The sequence below is a fragment of the Pteropus alecto genome, unplaced genomic scaffold (genome assembly GCF_000325575.1).
Source record: "Pteropus alecto unplaced genomic scaffold, ASM32557v1 scaffold220, whole genome shotgun sequence".
NCBI lineage: Eukaryota > Metazoa > Chordata > Mammalia > Chiroptera > Pteropodidae > Pteropus > Pteropus alecto.
The window spans coordinates 1,969,226-1,994,639 of record NW_006430043.1 but is presented as its reverse complement, the minus strand read 5'-3'; the positions used below and the strand labels follow the sequence as shown (position 1 = coordinate 1,994,639).

At 40.5% G+C, this 25,414-nt stretch overlaps 2 protein-coding genes across 3 annotated transcripts in view; both read right to left on the bottom strand.

The window, feature by feature from the left end:
* Positions 1 to 605, bottom strand: part of LOC102891094 (keratin, type II cytoskeletal 6A) — a 24,215-nt gene extending 23,610 nt beyond the window's left edge. The window contains exon 1 of the mRNA XM_025045594.1: positions 41 to 605. Coding sequence (XP_024901362.1) covers positions 41 to 577 — 537 coding nt within the window. The 5' untranslated portion in view covers positions 578 to 605. The remainder of the gene's footprint in view (positions 1 to 40) is intronic.
* Positions 606 to 8,719: 8,114 nt separating this feature from the next.
* Positions 8,720 to 18,087, bottom strand: KRT6A (keratin 6A). Of its 2 annotated transcripts, XM_006904565.1 has the most exons (10): positions 18,062 to 18,087; positions 13,346 to 13,859; positions 12,230 to 12,444; positions 11,852 to 11,912; positions 11,598 to 11,693; positions 11,327 to 11,491; positions 10,703 to 10,828; positions 9,693 to 9,913; positions 9,437 to 9,471; positions 8,720 to 9,323 (listed from the first exon to the last, which is right to left on the bottom strand). In XM_006904565.1, the coding sequence occupies exons 1-10, from the start codon at positions 18,085 to 18,087 to the stop codon at positions 9,064 to 9,066; spliced, it is 1,719 nt and encodes a 572-aa protein (XP_006904627.1). In that variant the 3' UTR covers positions 8,720 to 9,063. The 2 variants fall into 2 exon arrangements, with proteins under 2 accessions (XP_006904627.1, XP_006904626.1); XM_006904564.1 differs by lacking the exon at positions 18,062 to 18,087 and having other exon boundaries at positions 13,346 to 14,093.
* Between the last annotated feature and the right edge of the window lie 7,327 nt (positions 18,088 to 25,414).

Here is a 25,414-nt window from a genome sequence, read left to right as displayed (position 1 = left end):
GACTCAAAAATCCCAGGGAGGGCAGCTTCTCCCAGCTCACCTTGTCGATGAAGGAGGCGAACTTGTTGTTGAGGGTCTTGATCTGCTCCCGCTCCTCAGTCCGCACCCGCTGGATGGTGGGGTCGATTTGCAGGTTCAGAGGAGTGAGGAGATTCTGGTTGATGGTGACCTCTTGGATGCCTCCAGGGGGGCACACGGGGAAGCCAGAGCCCCCATAGCCACCAGCAAAGCCAGCTCCACCACCGAGCCCAAAGCCACTACCAGCTGCACCGCCGAATCCAAATCCACTCCCGGCTCCAGCTCCGAAACCAAAGCCCCCTCCAACTCTGCCGCCGTATCCTCCACCGATGGCACAGCTGCCCCCTCCGATGGAGATCCTCTTGGAGCCCCCCAGGCCGTAGAGGCTCCGGCTGCCAAAGCCAGCTCCTCCACACACTCCACCAAGGCCACCACTGCCCCTAGAGCGGGACACGGAGACACTGCTGAAGCCAGAGCGGCAGACCCCAGGGACTCTGGCTGAGCTGGCACTGAAGCCACGGCGGCTGCTGCTTTGGCTCCTCATAGTTGTGCTAGACATGGTTCCTGAAGATGCGAAGGCTGGAGAAGGCGTGAGAGGCTGGAGGGCAGAGCTGAGAGGAGCAGATGTGTGAGATGAGCTTCCCGTAGCAGTTTATATATAGTGAAAATGGGCTGGGCCCAGTCCTGGAAGGTGAGCTTGCAGATTGGGAAGGGCTGGGCTTTACAAATAGTGAGATCACATCTGGATTGTTAGAAAAGTTATGAAATATGAAGATTGTATTTTGGCTTCCTTTAGTCAGGGAATATTTTCTTGCCTTCCAGCTTTGACTTGATCTCTGTACAATAAGACTATTCACTGAACTATGAGTTAGTCACTGTCTTAAACAAAGGTTCTGCCTTTAATGCTTGTGTATCAGAAGATACTGAGTGTTCTCCTCTCCAACCTACTACTTCACCCAGCAGAGATTGCAGGTCAAAATAACCTGTTAAATATGCCTCATAAAAAATTTCCATTCCTTTTCATGGTATAGAAAATTATAAAATGACTTTCTTTCCTCTAATGTAAAATTTCACGCAGATAGATAAGTACAATAACAACGTGATGGGCCACTATGTGTTATCCCACAAATTTATAAAAATTATTATATCATGGGCAGACTTATTTCTTCCATACTCCCACCCAATGTTTTAGCAACGCTAAACTATTTGATAGCAAATCTAAGAGATCATATTTTTATTATGTAAGTCTATATTTATATTTAAATAACAAATTTAAAAATAAGCAAAAGATTTTTTATATTTCAAATATTTATATATTCATTACATCAACAAATGTTAATTTAATCATCATGTAAACCTATGTGTTATTTATTTTTTATTGTTTGCTTATCCAAATTAGGATCCAAATAAGTCCATACATATTGTATTTTGGTGTTATGTCTTTCAAATCATTTAAATCTTAAATCACCCTTCATTTTTTTCTCTGCTTTTTATTTGCTAAAGAAACCAGGTTATTTGTTCTGTACTACTTACACTCTTTGGGTTTTTCTAATTGCATATTCAAGAATATCATTTAACAAGCTACTGTGTCCTTTTTATGTCCTGTAAACTGATAGTTAAAACTAGAAGCTTAATAAGCTATGTATTTAAACTTTCCAGATGTAGGTGTAGATATTGTTTATTGTTCCTTACACACTTATTTATATATTTAAAAATCAAATAAATAATACATGCTTAAGAAACAAAATACATGCTCAAGGCCATTGCCCTGCCCAGTTGCCTAATTCCTGTATATGGAGGCGAGCAGCGTTCCTAGGTCTTTGTGTATCCTTGAACTTCTCTTGGATAGGTTTCTATGCTTTTCCTGGGGCATGTGTGATGTGTATTGCGTGTGTGTATTTATAAAATATATGTGCAGATGTGTGCATAAATATATATAACACATATATTCTCTTTTCCAATTATGTTTGTATCTACTTTATTTTCCACATCTATATTTTCTCTTGATTCTCTTTTAATACTCTATAATAGCTATTCCATAACTACTTGTTTTTCTCCACCTTCACCTATGTGTCCATTACACTGAATTCATCAATGTCTTTTCATCTTTGTGCTGCTTTTGGTTTGGACTTCATTTCTGTTGTGGCTTCCCCCTCCCCCGCCCCACCCCAGTCCTTTTCTGAGCTATACAAGCTAATGTTTGAAGCTTTTATTGTCTCACTATATTTCCCCTTAGTTCTCTGATTTTATCATGGTGTTTATGTCATTCAATTTTTTGTTAATATTTTACTGTGACTTTTTTTCTGTTGAGTGCTTTCTTATATGCCTTTTGCTTTTCTTATTCCCTGCATTTAAAAAATGTGAAGTATCTTTTGTGGGTCCTGAAATGATTCTTTTCTGACTAGTGCTCGTCTTCAAGTGAGATGAGCGCCTTCTGGACTTGCCATTTTCAGAAAATATTCTGGGAGGAGGGGCTAGGGCTATATCCAGGCTAATAGAAATTTCTCATTATGACACAGCGCTGTGTGAATAATTCTGTCAATCTCTAATTGGGCCAAACCAACAAAGATTGCTCCAGAGTGGCTCACAATTCCTAGCCTTTCTTTGTTTCACCAACAAAATGCTGCCAGGGAGACTTTACTGTGATTCCTTATTCAACACTACCTTCACAGCTTCTTGAAACTTCATGATATACGATGTTTTGCCTGTGGCCCACACACCCAGTTCTGACTGTTGCAAGCAAGGGCTTCTTGGATTTGCACCTAAAGAAATGTCCTTTACATTGTCTTAGTAGGAGTTACATGAGTCAACAGTGCCTGGCAAGCAGGAAAACCTCAGCGTTAACTTTGTTTGGTGTTCTTTTGTGGTTACCATGTTGCTTGGTTTTAATTTGTTTGTAAGAGTGTTCTTCACTGGGTTTCTCTCAGATCTGCAGCTGTGGGCATCTTCTCTGAGTTTTGCTAATAGTTGTGTGTATTCTCTATTTCTGTGAGACTATTCCATTTTTTGGGCTTAGAGATTTTAAGATCTTTTCCTTTTGGTGGTTGAGGGTAGAGTCTACCTTTATGTTTCTTCTTCTGGTTTTTAGGTAATTTCTGAGGAGAAAATGCCTCCCTTTACTGTGTTATAGTCAGAAGTCTCCCATTCACATATCTATATTTCAAATGTCATATTAATTATAGTCTTAAGATAATAATTTAAGTTAGACATATTATTTTTTCCTCTCTCATACTTCATGGAAACAATTTTACTCAGTGCAGGTGTCATTGTCCTCAGGGTCTCTCTCTTCTCTAGAACCGTGTTGTGAGTCACCCGAAATTTTTCTACGGGACATATTTACTATCACTAGAAATTTAATTCCAAAATATATCTGTGCTTTATCAGTGTAACAACCTCCTTTACTGCAAAAACAAAATTCGTATCACTGAAAATTTCAGATACAATTAAAGAGAACAGTATATAAACCACCATGTACAAATCACCCAGATTAAACAATTATCTACATTTTCTCATTATTGTTTCATCTAATTCCACTACTTTTCATATCTGAATCCTCTACTTTTTTTGTTGAAGTAACCTAAAGAAAATCCAGACATCAAGTCATTTCACTTGTAAATATTTTGGTGCATATCTAAGTAATAATGAATTTTAATATAAATTTGAACATAAATGGGTATTAGATTTAGTTCAGAAATGACTTTTGGTTATGATAGATATAATCATTGTTGTGTAGTTAGATTTAAAAATGTAGTTAGTGAAAAGTATGCCCTAACTCCAATCAGTCTGTAGTCTGACAAAGTCAAGTTATAGACTCTTTGTAATTGAGGAGACCCACAAATGTAGGAAGATACAGAGGTAATGTGCCATTCTCATCACATCATATCAAGGGTACATATCATCGGTATGACTTACCACTGTTGATTTTAATCTTGATCACCTACCTGAGGAAATGTTTATTAGATCTCCCTACTGTAAAGTTACTTTTTACCCCCTTTCCATACTGTACTCTTTGGAAGGAAGAATTATTCTCTACTTCCTTGAGGGAGCAGTACCTATGTAAATAATTTGGAGTTCTTTTGCGTAAGAGTTGTCTATCATCTCTTGTTATTATTAAATCATTTTTTCATATCGGTATGGACATGAATATTTATTTTATACTTTGGATTATAATCCAATACTTTATCATCTGTTATTTATGTATGTATGTATATATGTATGTATGGCTCAAATTGTTCCAATTTGGCTATTGGGAGCTCTTTCAGTGTTTTTTTCCCCCCATCCCATTCCTGGAACCAGTCATTTCCCCTTTATTTTAAATAAGGAGACTTTATTCCTAATTCATCAGGGTTCTCCAGAGAAACATAACCAATAGAAGACAGATATATAAGAAATTGACTCATGTGATTTTGGAGGCTGGCCAAGTTCAATATCTGCAGAACTGATTTCCCAGTTCAAATTCAAAGGCTGGCAGGTTGTTGTAGAACTAGAAAGTGCTGGCATCCCAATAGGAAAAGAATCGGACAAGAAAATTCTCCCTTATCTAGTGGAAGATCAGTCTTTCGTTCTATTTAGGCTTTCAACTGATTGGATGAGGCCCACTTATATTATGGTGTGCAGTCGACACAGTCTACCAATATAAATATTATTCTCATCTAACTACATCCTCACAGAAACAGCCAGAATAATTTTTCATCAAATATCTGGGCACCTTGTAGTCCAGTCAAAATGATACTTAAAATTAATTAACCATCACACTAATGTTGGGTAATTCTTTTAGAAACCAACAGCTGGTTTCTAGATGTGCTCATTGCTACTGGGGTGTCATTGTTTCTAGGTGCCATTAGTGATAGACAAAAAAAATTGGTGTATTCTAGTCCCTATATATGCACATATCTATAAATATTATCATATGTAAGCATCTGTATCTATATTAAACTAACCATAACTTCACACTGATGTCTACAACTCTAATTCATTACCATAAGGATCATTTTAGCCTTCTCCTTTGCTGATCTGTAACCTTATACACAAACAGTGATAGACTTTGCTCCAACCATCTGCCATTCATTTACTTAATTTTTCAATCAGAGTGTATATGTTTAGTGGTTTCAGAATTATTAAGCCATGTCTCCATGGGAAACCATTTTATCAACTAGAGTATAGAGTTTATGTATAGTTCCTTTTTGCATTTAGTCTTACAGATTTCACTCACTTCCAAAATTCCTTAGGTCAGCCTTTTTTCTCCCCATCCCCCTTCAGTAAGGTTGTTTCATACATTTGTAATACAGAGATATTCTTTTTTTTTTTCTCACATTCTGCATTCCATTCTGGGATTTCTCAACCTCAAAAATTATTATTTTTAAAAATTTCTAACATTGAGGTTCACTGTGTGCTACAAAATTCTATGAGTTTTGACAAATGCACAGTGTTGTAAGTTCACCATTACAGTATCATACTGAAGAGTTTCATCACCCTAAAAAAAAAAAAAATCCCCCTGTGCTTCACCTATTTAACCTTCCAAAGGTCTTTTGCCTTTATATATAAACTTTAGGCTCAGCTACAAAAGAGCTTGCTAAAATTTCAATTGAGATTGTGTTGAATCCGTATACCAAGTTGAGAAGAAACGACATTTTAATGATATTGAAGCTTCTAATTCATGAATAGGTTTATATGTTTTCCTATTTCTTTCATCAGTGTTTTATAATTTTCCATATACAGATTCTCTACATATTTTGTTAGATTTACGTCTGAGTATTTAACCTTTTGGTGTTATTATAAGTGGTATTGTTTTTTAATTTTAATTTTCGTTTCTTCGCTGCTGATATATAAGAAAGAAATTGACTTTTGTACAGTAATCTTTATCCTGCTACTTTGCTATACAGTAGCCCACCTTTCATCCACAGTTTTGCTTTCCAGTTTCAGTTACCAACGGTCAACAATTATTCAAAATATTAAATGAAACATTCCAGAAAAAAATAATTCCTAAGTTTTAAATTGCACTCTGTTCTGAGTAGCTTGATAAAATATCATGTTTTCCTGCTCTGTCCCACCTGGGATGTGAATTGTCCCTTCGTTCAATGTATCCACACGGTCTAATAGTACTGGCCCATTAGTCACTTAGTGTCTGTCTCAGTTATCAGGGCAACTCTCATGATAGTGCAGTACTTGTGTTCAAGTAACCCTTATTTTACTTAATAATGACCCCAAAGTCCAAGAGCAGTGATGCCGGCAACTCAGAAACACCAAAGAGAAGCCATGAAGTGCTTCCTTTAAGTGAAGAAGTATGTATGTATATATAAGGTTCAATACTATCCATGATTTCAGGCATCCACTGAGGTCTTAGTATATGTCCCTTGTGGATCAGGGAGACTACGGTATTGGATATTAGTTCCAGGAGGCTTTCAATCAAGTTTTTCAGATTTTCTATGTAGGCTAAATGTCATCTGAGAATTAAGACAGTTTTATTTCTTCATTTCCGATCTGTATAACATTTACTTCTTTCTCTCAAATTATTTAGACTTTCAGTGCAATGTTGAATAAAAGTGGAGAGAGAACACATACTTGCCTTATTCTCAGTCTCAGAAAAAAAGGGTCCAGTCTCTTACCAGTAAGTGTGGTATTAATTATAGGATTTTTTTTGTAATGGGATTTTTTTTAATAAGATGAAGAAGTTGCCCTCTAGTCCTTGTTTGCTGAGATTTTTTTTTATTATGTCATATACCTTTTCTGCATTCAGTAACATAATCATATGATTTTTCTTCTTTAGCCTTTTGATATAATGAATTACACTGATTGATTTTGAATGTTGAACCAACTTTGCATATCTGGACTAACTCTCACTTGGTTGTGGTGTATAATCCTTTTTATATATTGTAAGATTCAATTTGATAATTCTTTTTATACATTATAAGATTCAATTTGATAAGATTTTGTTGAGCATTTTCAAGTCTATGTTCATAAGAGGTATTGGACTATAGTTTTGCTTTCTAGAAATATCCTTATCTGGTTTTGGTGTTAAAGTAATGCTGGCCTCATAGAGTGAATTAGAAAGTGTTTCTCCTGCTTATATTTTCTAGAAGATATTGTCAAGAATTGGTACCATTTCTTTTTTAAATGTTTGGCAAAATTAACCAATAAGGGTATCTGGGTGTGGTGCTTTCTTTTTTTTTTTTTAGAAGGTTATGTATTATTGATTCAATTACTTTAATAGATATAGGGCTATTCTGATGATCTATTTCTCCTTGCGCAACGTGGTAGTTTTGTGTCTTTCAAATATTTGGTCCATTTTATCTGAGTTATCAACTTTGTCAGTATATTTTCTTCATAATAAAGTTGTTCTTTATTATAGTTTTAATGTCCATACAACATAAGATTTTAATTTAATTTAAATCTGCATAATCGTATACTGTTTTGAAGCCTCTTTTTCATGTACTTCTATATGCCAGATAATTTTTCTTGTCAATTCTTCTACTTTCCATTATTACTGAGGGGTATATAATAGAAAGTATGGTGAGAAAGCTAAGACTTTGGAAGCCAGTCATCACATATCTGCTGTTGGGGAAATTCTGGGCAAAAAGTGAAGAGGTGCCAAAGTGAGAGGCTGCCCATGTTGCTGGAGGAATGGTTAGAAGTAAACACAGCAAGATACCAATACAGCAGGATCCAGAAACACCCTCTATAGATTAACTAATTCATGAAAATTGCTCTTGTGATGTGGGAAGCTGGGCATCAGGGACGTGGAAAAAACAGACTGAAAACAGTGACTGGCCCTCGGGATGCAGAAGTTGACAGACCACCATTGCACTGGATCCGAGTTTTCCTTTACCCATTCATAGAAATCAAAGCAAGCCAGGGCACATCTGAGAGGATATGAGACCGTCTCTTTGGAACAACAAGGGTTCAACTCCTTTGAGTCTCCGTGACAGGGTTATGTTATAAAGGTGAGAATTTCCATTCTTTTTTTTTTGGTTTCGCACTGCAGGAAATCAACACTCGAGTTTCATGCTTGAGTCTTTAGATCCTTGATCTGACCAGCTCTAGTGCTTTCAATGTTCCCATGGTGTGAAGATTATTAGGGTTCACATCCATATCGTATGACTTTCTGCATCTGAACTATTCCATCAGGATACACCCCTGGAAGGATAATCCCAGTTTTGGAATGGGCATGTTTTAATTGCACTTAATATATGTTGTCAGGCAAGTTTCTTGGTCATGGAAGCAATTTAAGTGTAAATCAAATATCTTATTCTCTTGTCAATGTCCTTTTGCTCTAATTGGACAATAATATCTTTCTCTGGGCATTATGAGTGACCACTGAGGCAGGAGGAGTCTTGGAGTCTTAGACACCAAGTCAGAGAGATTAAGCTGTTAATACCTGATTTGGGCAGTAAAACAGACTTAACAATGATGATGGACCAGATCGCTACATCTCCCCATGCGAAATATTTGGATGGAATCTGATCTGGGAGGAATCCTGAACATGAGGGTGCCAAACTGCTGTTTATTGAAGTTCTCTAAAGGAGGGGAGTAAAACACATGGGGGTGGGAAGTCCCCTTCACTCATGAAAAGCAGTTTGTCAGATGAAAGATCATTAAAACTATTGATGACAAACAAAGGCAATATGAAACTATGCATTCTATTATAAATCTGCTTTATTTAGCAATTACAAGTGAGCAAAGAGCAGAGGAAACATAGCAAGGATACAGACTCTGTACATTATAGAACTAGTCACTTGTGTTTTCATGACCACTGCAAGGAGGAACCCACACTTGGAAGGTGGGATATTCCTGGGCCAGCGGACAGCAAGGGGAAGTTGCCCTGTTCTGGAGTAGGACACATGCAGTGACCTTCTGATGGTGAGCAATGGAAGCTCAGGTGGAGCAGGTAAGGGCAGAGAGGAGAAATGAGGGCATTCAGCAACTTCAGTTCTACCTCAAGGACTAAGAGAAGTAGGAAGCAGGAAAAAAGAAGCAACCTGAAGAGAAGGCCATGCAGTTGGACAGGGGGCCTGAGACAATGTGGAACCGAGTGCCAGTAGGATGACTTCAGTGCTTGTAGCTCTTCCTGCTGGAGGATGAGGTGGTGGTGTATTTGATGGTGGAGCTGCTGCCCCCAGCAGAGCTGAGGCCACTTCCCACGCCTCTGCCACTGCCAGAACTGAAGCCACCTCCAAGGCTGTGACTGCTGCCATAGGCATAGCCGCTGCCTCCGCCCAGGCCTAAGCTGCTGCCTCCGCCCAAAGCTAAGCCGCTGCCGACACCACTGGCACTGCCATAACCACCAGAGATGGTGGACTGCACCACGGCTGTGGAGGAGAGAAGAACAAGGACACACAACATATGGTGAGCTCATTCTGCCAGCCCGCGTCCAGTCAGAAGAGAACAAGGGCAAGGGAAGGAGACAAGCAAAGATACTTACAGATGTTGACTTGTCCAACGCCTTCCCCACTCAGCCTAGGAAGGAGGAAACACAGTTGACCATGAGATCTCAGAGACCCACTATGTGACCAGCGTGGGAGGCCTCCATGTGAGGCCAGTCCATGGGGAAATCGCCTTTTCAAAGGTTCTCTCTGAGTAACAATCATGGCCATGACTAGAGGGCCCTAAACTTGTGCTCATTGGCTGGACATTACGGAGAAGCAGCCAGATGTCTGAGGGGGTTGTGAGTTACTCACCGGCACTCCTCGCCCTCCAGCAGCTTCCTGTAGGTGGCGATCTCCACGTCCAGGGCCAGCTTGACATTCATGAGCTCCTGGTACTCCTTCAGCAGCCTAGCCATGTCCTGCTTGGCCTTCTGCAGGGCGTCCTCCAGGCCGGCCAGCTTGTTCTTGGCGTCCTTGAGGGCCAGCTCCCCACGTTGCTCAGCGTCAGCAATGGCGGCCTGCAGGCTGGCGCACTAGAGGGGAGATAGGCAGAAGAGCTTGTATTCCAGTCTTCCTGAGGAGACTATCCGTGCTCCTCCGTTTCCGATGAGGAAGAGGTCCAGAGCCCAGATTGCGTGGGAAGGGCTCTCTGACGCTTTTTGTCCAGTCTTCGTCCATTCTGCAAACCTTATCTAGTCTGGAAGCCACTTGAGAAAACCTGTGTCCCATGTGTTAATCACCTTGTGTAAGGCTGTGGGGACTGACTGGTGGAAGACACTACAGAGGACAATGAGGAAATGAACCCACTGGCTTGTTTTGAATCTTTCCAGTATTTGATAATCTCATGTGACTGCCACACTAACTCATATAAAACTGAAAACATTCTCAGTAAGGTGATGACTTTCTTCCACCTCACATTTTTGGGTGACACTGGTCTTTGTCCTGTGTCTTTGCTTGACTGCCTTTTTTTCATGGCTGAATCTCTAGCAGATTGCAGCAAACTTCCTCACACTCTCTGGCCTGACTTTGCTTTCTCAACTTGTTTCTTTTGTGCCCAAATCAACTGTTCTTCTCATGTAATCTCAAGCCCCTGACTACGTTTTCACAGCTTGAACCAGGGCAGACTTTTTTTCGCATGTTTCTCTCGTGTTCTCAGGTTGGGATCCATCTTCCCCACCTGTGAGAACTCACTAAGGTAGCAACTGCATGTCTGCTCTTCTTGCTGTTGCTTCAATTCTCACGAATTACCCAAATGATGGCTGATGACCGCCAGGTGGTCTGGCAAGGGAATGATGCTTTTCTCTACATAGTCCCCACCGTACCTGTTTCTTGACATGGTCGATCTCAGATCTCAGCCTCTGGATCATGCGGTTGATCTCAGCAATCTCCTGCTTGGTGTTGCGCAGGTCGTCCCCATGTCTTCCAGCTGTGAGCTGCAGCTCCTCATACTGTAGTCCAGAGGGAAAGAAGGTGAGGCATATGGGCTTTCACATGCTAATGGTGGCATTCGCTTTCAATCAGGCATGTAATAAACTTGAACCTAATGGCTTCCCCACAAGAGCTTTTAGAAAACGTTGATGTTGCAAGGTCATTGGATACTCTACATTAACCTCAGACCATCCCAGTTATGGTGGGACCACTGACTGTCCAGTTTTCCTCAGAACCAGCAATGTTCTGCACTATGTTTCTATGAGCCAGAATCAGGGTGAAGTTAAAGCAACGATCACTAGGTTCTCTTCTACATTAGCTTTGCTCTTGCATTGGGTTTCTTTGACTGACTAGACTTGCACATGAATTCTGTAATTGTCTAGTCTATTGGTGCAGGGTACACATTCTGTGAGAGGACCCAGCTCACTAGAAGTAGATTGCGCAGTGAAGTCTGTGGTCTTGCTGGTCTTCAGGGAGCAAGCACAGGAACGCCTCAGCCACTGCCCACCCATGCCCACCTTGGTCTGGTACCAGGACTCGGCCTCAGCCCGGCTCCTCTGAGCGATCTCTTCATATTGAGCTTTGACCTCGGCGATGATGCTGTCCAGGTCCAGGTTACGGTTGTTGTCCATGGAGAGGACCACGGAAGTGTCTGAGATGTGGGTTTGCATCTGAGCCAGCTCCTGCAGAACGTATGATTGTCAGATCTCCTTCTGTGACATTTACAGAGATCATCCACCCTTCACGGAACCCCATTAGAGCAAATACAAGGGAGGTGGATATGCTTACTGCCTCATAGAAGGCTCTCGTGAAGTTGATCTCATCCATGAGAGCATCGACCTTGGCTTGTAGTTCAACCTTATTCATGTAGGCAGCATCCACATCCTGGAAAATAAGCCAGCAACGTGGAGTGAGCTGAGCCCTTCTTCCCAACTGCCCGTCTTCTAACCTGCCCATCTATTGTCTTCTCAGATGTGGGAAGAGACACAGAGTCCTTTCCTTCTACAAAGATCTTACTTCTACCCCGACCTTACTCAGCTCACCTTCTTCAGAGTCACAAATTCATTTTCTGCTTTGGTGCGCTTGTTGATTTCATCTTCATATCTAGAATGAGAAAGAGATAAGATGTCATTGAGTCAGTGGTGAAGAAAAGGCAGCCTGGGACCCGCTCTTTGAATAATGGATATGGCCAAATTGAGCTTTCCTGGCAGATAGCCTAAAAGACGAATGTTGTAGTCCCTACTCTCTCCTGCACCCTTATGGCCTTTTCCTATTCTTTGGGGTTTGTTTTTAGGCAAGAATCGTGATTTTCATTTTCTTGGACATTCTTTGCTAGCAAATCACGCTCACGTCTGCTCCTGGTCACCAATAGTCTTGAGGTGTGTGCTTCAGGAAACCGAGCCCATTTGTCTTTAACTCACTTGTTCTTGAAGTCCTCCACCATGTCCTGCATGCCCCTGAGCTCCGAGTCCAGGCGTCCTCTCTCCCCGAGGATACTGTCCAGCTGTCTCCTGAGGTTGCTGATGTACTGCTCGAACAAAGGCTCCAGGTTCTGCCTCACGGTCTTGGTGCCCTGCTCCTGCAGCAGGGTCCACTTGGTGTCCAGGACCTTGTTCTGCTGCTCCAGGAACCGCACCTGGAGGAAGGAAGAAAGAGATTTGAGTTGTCAGGTCCCCGAGCATGCTTGGTCACCATGATGCTGAGCTACCACAGAGCACGTGTAGAGACTCAGGCTGGCAGCCCTGCCCCCCAAACTGCTGTCCTTCACACCCCACAGATTTCACTGGTAACGTCTCCCCGTGGACCTTGAGGTGCTCTCACCCTCTATGTTCTGAAGGCTATCAGTGACTTTCAACATTTCTTTTCTTTCTCTTGACAAGCACAGTCACTAATCTGGTTCAAAATAGTATTTCCTTGATATATTACACCAAGCTTTTTTCTTTTAGATGCTACCTCAGGCAAAAGAATGTCAAATATCTAGAATCTAATGATTAAATTCCACTCTTTTTAATGGTCAGATTCTAATCTCACTTTCCATTTAGTGCATGAGTCTCCTGTAAAATGAACTTTCTTACTGGGCCCTATCTGGTTCTACAAACTTAGTATTTTGATGGAAATGTGTTCTGAGTCTTTTTCTTTAATCCAGCAGTAATCCTTCTCTTCTCTCTTTTTAATTTTACTCTTTTCCCTCTTGCCCAGAGCCCCAGAGCCGTGTTCTGCCGGATTGTTTTTATCTCTTAGATTCCTCCGATGGTAAAGCTAACCCATTCCATTTTCTCACTGCCTATTTTTCTTTCCTTTAGGGTTATAAAAGTTGAAAATTCTTCCTAGGCAGGAGGAATGAGGAACATTTAGTAAATTCAGTAGTTCTAAAAGATTTCCATCACCTCTGTCTGTGGCCAACATGGAGCCAACCTGGCATCCCAGTGGGGAGCCAGTCTGTCTCTGTCTCCCTCTGCTCATTCTGGTAGGATGTTCATCCGTTCTCTATTTTGGGGACTCAAAAATCCCAGGGAGGGCAGCTTCTCCCGGCTCACCTTGTCGATGAAGGAGGCGAACTTGTTGTTGAGGGTCTTGATCTGCTCCCGCTCCTCAGTCCGCACCCGCTGGATGGTGGGGTCGATTTGCAGGTTCAGAGGAGTGAGGAGATTCTGGTTGATGGTGACCTCTTGGATGCCTCCAGGGGGGCACACGGGGAAGCCAGAGCCCCCATAGCCACCAGCAAAGCCAGCTCCACCACCGAGCCCAAAGCCACTACCAGCTGCACCGCCGAATCCAAATCCACTCCCGGCTCCAGCTCCGAAACCAAAGCCCCCTCCAACTCTGCCGCCGTATCCTCCACCGATGGCACAGCTGCCCCCTCCGATGGAGATCCTCTTAGAGCCCCCCAGGCCATAGAGGCTCCGGCTGCCAAAGCCAGCTCCTCCACACACTCCACCAAGGCCACCACTGCCCCTAGAGCGGGACACGGAGACACTGCTGAAGCCAGAGCGGCAGACCCCAGGGACTCTGGCTGAGCTGGCACTGAAGCCACGGCGGCTGCTGCTTTGGCTCCTCATAGTTGTGCTAGACATGGTTCCTGAAGATGCGAAGGCTGGAGAAGGCGTGAGAGGCTGGAGGGCAGAGCTGAGAGGAGCAGATGTGTGAGATGAGCTTCCCGTAGCAGTTTATATATAGTGAAAATGGGCTGGGCCCAGTCCTGGAAGGTGAGCTTGCAGATTGGGAAGGGCTGGGCTTTACAAATAGTGAGATCACATCTGGATTGTTAGAAAAGTTATGAAATATGAAGATTGTATTTTGGCTTCCTTTAGTCAGGGAATATTTTCTTGCCTTCCAGCTTTGACTTGATCCAGCATCTAGAAAGGTATGAAATATGACGATTGCATTTTTGGATTTCTTTCATCAGGGAGAAATTCTCCTGCCTTCCAGCCTTAACTTGATCCCAACACAATAAGCCTGGATGTAAATTCACTGAAGTCATGAATTAGTCATGTTCTCAAACAAAGGAGACAAGGCACTGATCTGTGATAATTGTCTTTTCTTTCTGCTTACTCAGACACTCTTCTGAGTGTCCCCTTCCCACACAGGTTTTCTAGTCCACCAGCACCACCCTTCCCATCAGGGTGGGACTACCTCTGAAAGCTTACAGACATTTACTCAATGCCCTGAGCATGAAGTGGCCTACAGTGTTTTCTTCCACCATGTTTGAACCTGTCCTTAGGAGCTCTTGGATGCTGTTCCTAGTGGCCTGGCCATGGTAGTCCTGGCTACTTTGGGGACATAACCTTCCCTTGAATAGCAAGGACAAAAGAAGTTTTTTTTACAGTGCAAGACCAACATTTGCTCTCTGTCCTGTCTGATAAGCTGCCCAATTAGTAGTTTCCTGAGAGGATAGGAGACATCACCCAAGACCACTCTGTCCAGAGACTTGACTTCTGCATAGTGTTTCTCTCCATGCCAGCACCTCCTTTCCTCATGTGTGTTTTTCCATTGAGCTGATTATCATGTAAATTTTTCTTTCCAACTGGAATTTATAGACATCTTTTCTCTGCTCTTTTGGAATTTCTTTTAGAGCTTAAAGAATCAAAAATGCATAGGACAAAAATCAATAAGAAAAGCACTGAATTTTGATTTCCTCAAATTTTTACATTTCTTTAGAATCAAGAGTCAGACATCTTAATGGGATGTGCAGAATGCTAAGGGACATATGGAAGCAGTGAATCATAAAAATGTGCCCTTACAAGTATGATGATGTCACAAGTAAATTCCAAATTTACATTTCTAATCTCAGCACTTGAAATCTTAAATTTCCGCACATCTTCTCAGAGAAGAGAAGGCTGTCAAATGAGTGCAGCGTTTGGTGTAAAGGGGAATGAGGTTCATTTTTTGCAGTCCACACATTAAGTACGGAGCACGAGGAACATGAAGAGCAACTGCAGGCATGTAGTTCTATTCTCATAGAACAGGCAACTAGGGGAGGAAAGACAAACTCCTGCATTGAGATGTCCTGAAGAAAGCTCTTGATACTATTTTACAAGTAGTCCTATCTCTCCAATGTTTTGCGGGGCACAACATCCAGGAGGGAAGGGCATTTCCTGCCCAAAGGAGGTGCTAACTCAGCGTCTGGCTGGGAAGAGATACCTTCTCAAGACAACGGAAGCAGCTCCCCTCCCTCCACCCTGCTTGCACAATGGATGACCAAGAAATGGGCTGCCACCCAGTTCTGAGAAAGAAGTGTTCCTTCCCATGGCACTGTTTTCTGATCCATGCTACTCTCTTGGGATAAAAGCTTTAGGCTTGGCACAGATAATGCCAGGAGGGGTAGGAAGGTTTGGCAAGTCAGATGGGAGCAGCGTGCATTTGCCCAATGTCTTATGTCCATGTCAATGTCCAATGTCCATTGCTGCTTTCACACTGTGATGGCAGAGTTGGGTCGTTGTAACAGAGTGTGTGGCTCACAAAGACTAAAAGATTTGCTCTTTGGCCCTTTAAAGGGAAAGTTTTCCAACCCCTGGTTAAGAGCATTGATTTTAGAGACAGAGTGTTCAGGCTCATAACCAGGCTCCCTTGTGTCTACATGAAAATTAACTCATTTTTCACAGATGTAAACTGGGGATGAAAATAGTACCTACCTCATAGTGTCATGAGGAATACATGAGATAATTAATGTAAAGTCCTTAGCAGTGCCTGCACATAAGTTCTCAAAGAAGATGAGCTAATATCATTTTTATAAAGGAAGTCTGAAGAAACTTGGGTATATTCAGGCACCCTCAAAAAGCTTCAAGAACTGGAACACAAGTGCAGCTTATGTGTGTATGTGTGTGTGTGGTGAGGGGGTGAAGCGAAAGAGAATGAAAGCAATGTTAGTAAGAACCTGGAAGCCACATGTAGGTGGAGTCCTAGGTAACACCTTACCCAAGGAGATGGAAGGTAACTGTGGTCAGCATGAAAAGAGAGAATTCGAGTTCTTGGTGGGAGCCCAGCAGGCTGTTTCCTCCCTGCTCTGAAGTCAGGCTCCCCTGCCTCATCCTCCACTGGATCCTTGTCTATTTTCTGGACTGTGGGGGACAAGGACAGGCTGCTGTCAACCAGCACTGGTGACCAGATTGGTTCTTCCCTTAGTATTGATTTTATCTATTTTCAGGGTGGGGGTGGACTCATCTCTGAACGAAGTGTATAATTTAATTGCAGCAGGTACCTCACATTAAAACCATTTAGCCTATCAGAGAATGGTTTAACTTCAATATATTATCCAATCTCAAGCTTAGCATGCATGCCAGACAGCACCAGCAATTTCCCAACACAAGTATTTCTCCTACTGGTAGATTTACAACACATTCTCATGCATGTGTGTGTGTGTGTGTGTGTGTGTGTGTGTGTGTATACACACACAGAGAGACATATGTATGTGTATGTGTATCTATCTATATCTATCTATATCTATCTATCTATCTATCTATCTATCTATCTATCTATCTATCTATCTAAAGATACACATCTCTTCCCGTCCCCCACCCCCCGCCCCTAAGTTCCCATCACTACCTTCCAGGGAATGATGCTCTGGGAACCAATTCCAGTGACTCTGACCATGAGTAAGGTTAGCTGAGAGGGCTCATAAGAGATGATGAAAGCTCCTAATACAGTGGAGCGGGAGTTGGGAAGAAGGAAACCCGTGGTAGATCCATTTCTGATTTCATTCTTTCCTAGTCTCACCACCCTTACAAGGTCAAATTTGTATTTTAGTCATTTGCCCTTGATTTTCTGTATCTTTCTTTGGGTGTGTGGAGGTGTCTCCCGTTCCCTAACCTATTTTTAGACTGCCACCTTGGGTTAAGCTGTACTTCTTTCTTCTTCTAGAGTCCAGCCCTCTGCCCTCTATGCCTGCTTTGTCACCCAGGAGAGGGTTGTGTTCTTAGGTAGTGGGGACCCATAAATGGTTAGAGAATTGACTTATTGGATGAAATATTTCCAGTGACTCTGAATCATGTTCCATAGCAGAGGCCAGGGGAATTATATGTTCCCAGAGGAGCAGACCTTCATAATAAGATTAGAACAAAGAGTGATAGTTCAGGCAATTATGTGAGAGAAACTAAAGCAAGCAGTGGGAGTAATTCCAATGACAGCTGGCCTCCTTCCCAGCAGGCCGCTGAACCCAGCCTCTATTCTCTGCCGGGAGAGCCTCTATCCAGTCTGGTGCTGTCTCTGATTGCCAGAGAAAGAGGAAGGCCTTTGTTTTAGAGCCCAGGGATTAATCTGTACTTTTTACATTTTTCTCAGCATGGCAGAAGGCAGGAGGGAACCCCTGAAGGCTGAGCCCATGGAAAATCTACCTCAAGAGAATTTGTCTTGTCTTTCTGCTTCCCTGGGTGGAGCTGGCTCATGGGAATGAAAGATGGGCTTTTGTCATCATCTGTCAAAAGCTTAAGACTAAGTGCCTAATCTTGCAAGCCTCAGCTCAGTATGAAGCTGTTCAGAGGGAATCCCACAGACCTAATCCTGTCTCTAGGGAGTACCCATTGAAAGAGAAACATGCAGCCACACGTGTAAAGAATGTAGTTTGTGGCACCAAAGTTGGAACGGAAAGCTCAGCCTTCTGTGATATAAAGAAAGGTTCTGAAAATATTGAAACTTTCAAAATTGCATTATGTAGTAACTAGGCTATTTATGAATATGTAGTATGCACCAAGCTGTAGCGCTTCCCTGTACATCTCAATTTTCACAGACACAGTCCACCCATTTTTTGCACAGAACACAGTGACAGCGTCACATACCTGGACATGATACCTGGGTGGCTTTGTCCACATCTGCAGGAGGTTTCTGACAGCTCTGTTTTCCAGTGAGATGGGGCTGTACCTCAGGATAATTGTGGGATCCAGAGGTCATTGAATGAATGACTTCTAGAGAATAAGATGTATAAACTTGCAGTTATAAAATAAATAAATCCTGGGATATAATGTACAACATAGGGAGTATAGTCAATAATATCATAATCCTGTATGGCAATGAATAATTACTAGACTCACCGTGGAGATCACATCGTAAGGTATATAAATGTCGAATCACTACGTTGTTATCTGAAACTAATATTGTAAGTCAACTATAGTTTAATAGAAAGAGAGAGAGAGAGAGAGAGAGAGAAGAAAGAAAGAGAGAGAGAGAGAGAGAGAGAGAAGAAAGCAGAAAGAAAGAAAGAAAGAAAGAAAGAAAGAAAGAAAGAAAGAAAGAAAGAAAGAAAGAAAGAAAGAAAGAAAGAAAGAAAGAGAAAGAAAAAGAAAGAGAAAGAGAAAGAAAGAAAGAAAAAGAGAAAAGACAGGAGAAGAGAGGAGAGGAGAGAAGAGAAGAGAGAAAGAAAGGCCATGTACAGTGCTCAATGAATGCTTAGTTCAAAACATTGACCTGCCTCTAGAACTGCAGTTCCAAATCGCCAGACTTCACTCCACGTGGCTTCTAGTGGGGATCAGTCAAGACCTTGTATTTGTCCTACATCTTCTTCATAGCCTGGAGGAGATGAAGGGGAGCAGTGTGGCTGCCATTTCAACCACAAACAGTAATATGAAACAAAGGTTCTGGGATGAATTGAGCTGCAATTATTAGCCCACAGGATTGATGTATGTCATGTGCCTCGAGGGACACAAATTGAGCATTTATACACTGATGGAAAAAAACTGATTGTTCCTTTCATGATTTTGGTACACATTCCCATAAAACCCAGTTCCTGGGTAATACATTTTTAAAAGTATTCATTTCTTTTTGATTCACTCTGTACTTACTGATATTGGGAAGGTAGGTGAACAGGAATGTTTAAGTAACAGATAAGTGCATATTTGGGCTGGGGACCGAAGGCCTCATTTGGATGAAAACCCTTGGCTTTCCTAAACAATGTAGAGAAACCAGTTGGAGGAGCAATGTATAAATCGTGAGTGAGACACTTAGACACTCAGAGGCAAGCAGTACTGTTGGAAGTGAAAAGAAATACTTTAGAGAAGATGTGATGGTGGGAAGAGAATGAGCTGAAAAGCAGGGCTAGTGTAGATCGAGCCTAGGATGAACGGAGCAAAAGGGCATGGGTGAGGGGATGGAGGGCTAGATTCTCCTACTGCCATAAGTCTGGAGTCCACGAAAGGAACAGGGGTTGAAGATGGCCAAGCCAGGGCTCCACGGGGCCCAATAAAATCCCCAAGAAGAGTCACTGGCCTGGTTTCTTTTCTCCCCACTGTCTCCCTCACGTTCCCACCTCCCTTCTTTTTCCTGCCTCCTGGTTTCTACTTCTTCATTGCAGGGTCCACCTCACTATACCATGTCATTAAAAATAAAAAGTGTAGTTCGCTAAAACTACTCCAACAACCCTCTAATGAGATACACAAATATCTACTTAAGTAATGTAAGTGACTGAGGTGCAGTCTTGTGGAACAATGTCTTGTTACATTTGCCTTCTGTTTAAACTCCCTTTATTTCAATAAAGGGGAAATGTCTAGTTAATTGTGAGTATACTAGATGATTCTCTCAAATTCAGAATGATTCGGAGAAATTCCTACCCAAACAATTTATTTCAGAATTATCTGACTCTTAGAGTATGAATATCCTAGAGAGCAAACATGCCTCAAACGGTCTCCTCTAATATCTCTTGACTTGTAGTGGCTACTTCCATCTATAATTTTTAATAATCTCTTAGTTTAGAGTTGGGATTAGTAACAGATCATTGAAATCCTGGCACAGGTCTGTGGAACTAAAGTTGCAAAAGAGGCCTCAGAGGGATCCGATCAATTTAACTTCCTTCCAATTTTTCTCTGCCCTTCCCTCAGCCACTTTTGGAAAATAGCCTAGATTTTTCTAGTAGGCACAGAGGAACATTCAACGTGGCTAGGGAAGTTTGGGCCCCATGCAGAAAAGGCCGATTGGCTAATCTAGATTCCATTCCCAATTCACTTCCTTATTCCACATAGCCACCACAGAAACTTGAAAAGCAAAATATTCTTTCTCTTCTTAAAAAATATTTGTTTATTGAGCTATAATGCCTATACAGGGAAATGCACAGATCTTAAGTACAGAATTCAATCTATTTTGGCACATTCATTTCTATAACCCACGTAATATCAAGATACACTTCCATTATTCCAGATAGTTCCTTGTGCCCTTTCCCTATAATCTCATTGCCCCAAGCAGTTACTGTTTTGATTTTTTTCACTTTAGATTAATTTATTTTAGAACTTTATATAAATGAAATCATACAACATATACTTTAAATATGTGCACGTGTGTGTGTGTGTCTGGCCTTTTTCACTCAGAAAAATGTTTTTGAGATTCACAACAAACGCTTGTTGTGAATTTTGGCAGTTCATTCTTTTTCATTGCCAAGTGATGTGCCATGGTATAAATATACCACAGTTTCTTTACCCATTTTGACTGATGGGTTCCTAAATACTTCTAGTTTGGGCTTATCTTCTATAAAATTATTCTGAACATACTTATGTGTCTCCGTGTGGACATATGTTTTCATTTTGCTAAAATAAATACCTAGAAATAGAATTGTTGCATCAAGACTAAATGTATAGCTGCTCGGGCACATCGCATGTGTACATAATCAGAGCCACAATAAATTCCATTTTTCTATCTCTCTCTCTCTCTTTTTTTTTTTCTCTCTCTCTCTCTCTCTCTCTCTCTCTCACACACACACACACACACACACACACGACTAAATGTATATTAATTTCCCAAAATAGTTGTACCATTTAAAAAAATAGACTTTAATTTTTAGAGCAGTTTTAGGTTCACAGCAAAACTGAGCAAAAAGCAGAGTTCTGATATACCCCTCCCCACCACACACAGCCTTCTCTACTATCAACAACTTCACCAAAGTGTACAGTTTTACAGTCGAGGGATCTATGCTGCTATAAACATCATGTGCAGATTTTTGTGTGGACATAAGTTTTCAGCTCATTTGGGTAAATACGAAGGAGCACAATTGCTGGATCACATGGTAAGAGTGTGCTTAGTTTTGTAAGAAACAACCAAACTGTCTTCAACATGACTGTACCATTTCACATTCTCACCAGCAAAGTGAAAATTCTTCTTGCTTTACATCCTCACCAGCATTTGGTATTGTCGGAGCTTTGGATTTTCACCATTCTAATAGATGTTTAGTGGTATCTTGCTGTTTTAACTTGCATGTCCCTAATGACATATGATATGAGAGCATCTTTTCATGTGCTTATTTGCCATCTGTAGATCTTCTTTTTCTTTTTTTTAAACTGATTGATTATGATGCCCTGAACCCTCAGTTTCTGGATTTCCCCTATGCTTACTCTATATCGAAGTGTCTTTTAAGGTGTTTGGTCTATTTTCTAATTGGATTGTTAGTTTCCTTATTGAGTTTTAAGAATTCTTTTTACTTCAAATAAGTCTTTTTAACTAATCTGTCTTTTGCAAATATTTAATCCCAGTCTATAAATTGACTTCTCATTCTCTTGACAGTGTTTTTTGCAGAGCAGAAATTTTTAATTTTTATGAATTCTAGCTTATCAATTATTTCTTTCATGAATCATGTCTTTGGCATTGTATCTAAAAAGTCATTGCCGAGTTGGCTCCATACCATAGTAGTTAGCCCGTCTGCTTTACACGCAGAAGGTCTTTGGTTCATGCCCCGGGTGGAGCCATGGACCATACCCCAGTTGTGCCAGGCCCCGAGTGCATGCCCCAAGTGTGTGGGAGGAGACGCCTTGCCTTCAGAGATCTAGTTCTTAAGGGGAAACAGCAACATCCATAGGTCAGGGGTGGAAGTCGGGGAAGAGGAATTAAAAGAGAGCAACATCCATAGGTCAGGGGTGGAAGTAGGGGAAGAGGAATTAAAAGAGGGGGAAAAAATTAAATAAAAATAAAAAGTCATTGCCAAACCCAAGGCCATCTAGAGTTTCCCTTATCTTCTAGGAGTTTTATAGTTTTTCAGTTTACATTTGGGTTTATGATGAATTTTTAATTAATTTTTTTGTGAAGGGTATAAGGCCTGTGTATAGATTCATTTTTTTTTTTTATTTTTTTTGCATGTGGCTGTCCAGTTGTTCCATGACCATTTATTAAAATGACTATCTTTTCTCCATTGTATTGCCTTTGTTTCTTTGTCAAGGACCAAGTGACTATATTTGTGTGGGTTTACTTCTGGGCTCTCTATTCTATTACACTGGGCTCTCTATTCTATTCTTTTACCAATACCACACTATCTTGAATACTATAGATTTATAGTAAGTCTTGAGAATGAATAGTGTCAGTCCTCCAACTCTGTTCTTCTTCAATACTGTGTTGGCTATTCTGGGTCTTTGGCTTCTTCATAAAAACTTTATTCTGTCATATCCACAAAATAACTTGCTATGATTTTGATTGGGATTGTATTGAATCTATAGATTACATTGGCAAGAACTGACATCTTGACAATATCAAGTCTTCCTATCCATGAATATGAAATATCTCTCCATTTATTTAGTTCTTGGATTTTGTTCATCAAAGTTTTGTTGTTCTTCTTATATAGACTTTGCACAAATTTTTGTTAGATTTATACCTAAATATTTTGTTTGGGGTATAATGTAAATGGTGTTGGGTTTTTAAATTCAAATTTCAATTGTTCATTGCTGGTGTACAAGGGATCAACTTGTAGATATTAAGTTTGCATCTTGCAACCTTACTATAATCGTGTATTATTAGTATTTTTTGTCAATTCTTTCAGATTTTCTACATAAACTATCAAGTCATCTGTGAACAAAGATAGTCTCATTTCTAGAGTTGGAGAATGAGCCTATTTGATTAAGCGTGTGTGTGTGTGTGTGTGTGTGTGTGTGTGTGTGTGTGTGTGTGTCTTATTGCATTAACGAGGAATTCTAGTACAATATTGAAAAGTAGTGGCGAGAGGGAATATCCTTGGCTTGTTCCTGATCATAGCAGGAAAGCTTCGAGTTTCTCATCATTAAGTATGATGTCAGCTGTAGGTTTTTATAGATATTCTTAAAAGAAGTTCCTCTCTATTTCTAGCTTGCTGAGAGTTGTTATCATGAACAGTGTTGGATTCTTAAATGCTTTTTCTGCACCTATTGATAGGATCATGTGATTTTTTTTTTCTATAGCCTATTGATGTGATGAATTATTTTAATTGATTTTAAATGTTGAACCAGCCTTACATACCTGGAATAAATCCCACTTGGTCACGGTGAATAATTATTTTTACACATTGTTGGATTCGATTTATTAATATTTTGTTAAGAATTTTTGCATCTATGTTCATGTTTCATAGAATTCACCAATGAACCCTTCTGGGCCTGTTGATTTCTGTTTTGGAATGTTATTAATTATTGATTCAATTTCTTAATAAATATAGGCTTATTGAGATTGTGTATTTTTTCTTATGTGAATTTTGGCAGATTGTGTCTTTCAAGAAGTTGGTCTGTTTCATCTAGGTCATCAGATTTGTGGGCATAGTAACAGATAACATTCAGATTAGCATGGAGATGGTTCTGATTGGGAAAATATCGTAAAATATTCAAAAATCATTTTCAGTATAAACATATATGCAAATTTTGATAAACAAAAATAAATGTTGAAGGTTCATTCAAACCTTCCCAGATATCTATGTAAGGAATATAGTTTTTCTTTTAAACAAAAATGGACTACCTTTTAGGCCCCATTTACACAGGCTTATTCTAGAACCTAGCTAATCAGGTATTTCATAAACAGTGTTATTTGAATACAAAAGAATGAAGAGCAAGGAAAACTTCCATAAGAACAACAATAACCAACTCAGTTATAATAACATTTTGACAGTTTAAAACCATGGCAGAGACCCTCTGCCCTGGGTCACAAATCAATTTGCAGTCTAGCCTTATTTCATGGTTGTCTGAAGGTGGGCAAGGGTCTTGCTGCTGAGCAGGTCACTAGGCAGAAGCTTGGAGCAGGGGGAGAATTTTGAGAATTAATGACTTCTCTACCTTTCTATCATACAGCTGCAGAGTTTGAGGTCAACGGCATGGTGGAAACAGAGCTTAGGAACTGCCATACTGTACAAAATCTTAAAAGTTGATAGGGAAACTTCCAATGAGCCAGGCTAAGACTCTGGTTCTCCCAACTCATGTGAGAAGCTCCGCTTCAGCAGGTAACCTACAGGCCTCCCTCACCACCCTCGAGTGAAGGCCAGCTGAGTACTCAGTTCTGTAGATGTCAACTGCATGCCAGCAGGCTTGATACCCAGAGCAGGCATTACTATCTCAGGCACTTATGAATATGCCATCCAGAGAAAATAGAAGACACCCAGTTAAATTTGAATTTCACATAAAAAATTGTAATATTAAGTATGTCCTAAATATTGCATGGAATGTATCTATATTAAACAATTATTTGTTATTTATCTGAAATTCAAATTGAACTGCACAGCTTATATTTTTATTTGAAAATCTAGCAACCTTATCAATGAAGTAAATCTGCCTTCATGTTGAACTACAGATAAAGGCACTGGTATTTGGGCTGCTGCTCCAGATCTCTTTTGGAAAGGGGCAGACAACAGGCAAGGACCAAACTTAACTAATCCAAACCATCCCCTCATTAACTAATCCATAAGTTACTTAAAAGTATTCTGTTTAGTTTCCAAATAACTAGAATTTTTGAGATATTTTATTGTTTTTATTTCAAATTTAATATATCATAGTCATAGAACATAGTCTGCATAATTTTAGTCTTTAGAAGTTGGCTCAGCACCTGGTCTTTGTGAATTTCTCATGTACACTTGAAAAAAATGTTGTGGACAGTGTTTTGTAATTCTTTGGATGTTCTACATGCAATTTCTTTGAGAGATATACTGTATTGTATATGTCTTTTCCTGGGTTGTGGCTTGATGTTTTGCTCTCTTCATGCTATTTTATGAGCAGAAGTTTATATTTTTTTAAGGTAAGCAATTTTTATGATGTTTAAGAAATTTTGCCCCCCTTCAGGTCATCATGACAAATTCCACTTTCTTCTAAATACATTATTGTTTTACCTTTCACATATAGGACTATAATAGAGCTGAAATTGATTTTTGTGAATGGTATGAATTAAGACTGATGAAACATTTATTTTCCCATATAGATAGTCAA

Excerpts from the sequence above, each read along its gene's own strand:
- KRT6A (XM_006904565.1), bottom strand. The coding sequence starts at position 18,087 with ATGTCCAGGTATGTGACGCTGTCACT. Across the intron at positions 12,445-13,345 it reads TCGCCTCCTTCATCGACAAG|GTGCGGTTCCTGGAGCAGCA; the intron begins GTGAGCCGGGAG and ends TCCTTCCTCCAG. Across the intron at positions 9,472-9,692 it reads CTGGAGGGCGAGGAGTGCCG|GCTGAGTGGGGAAGGCGTTG; the intron begins GTGAGTAACTCA and ends CCTCCTTCCTAG.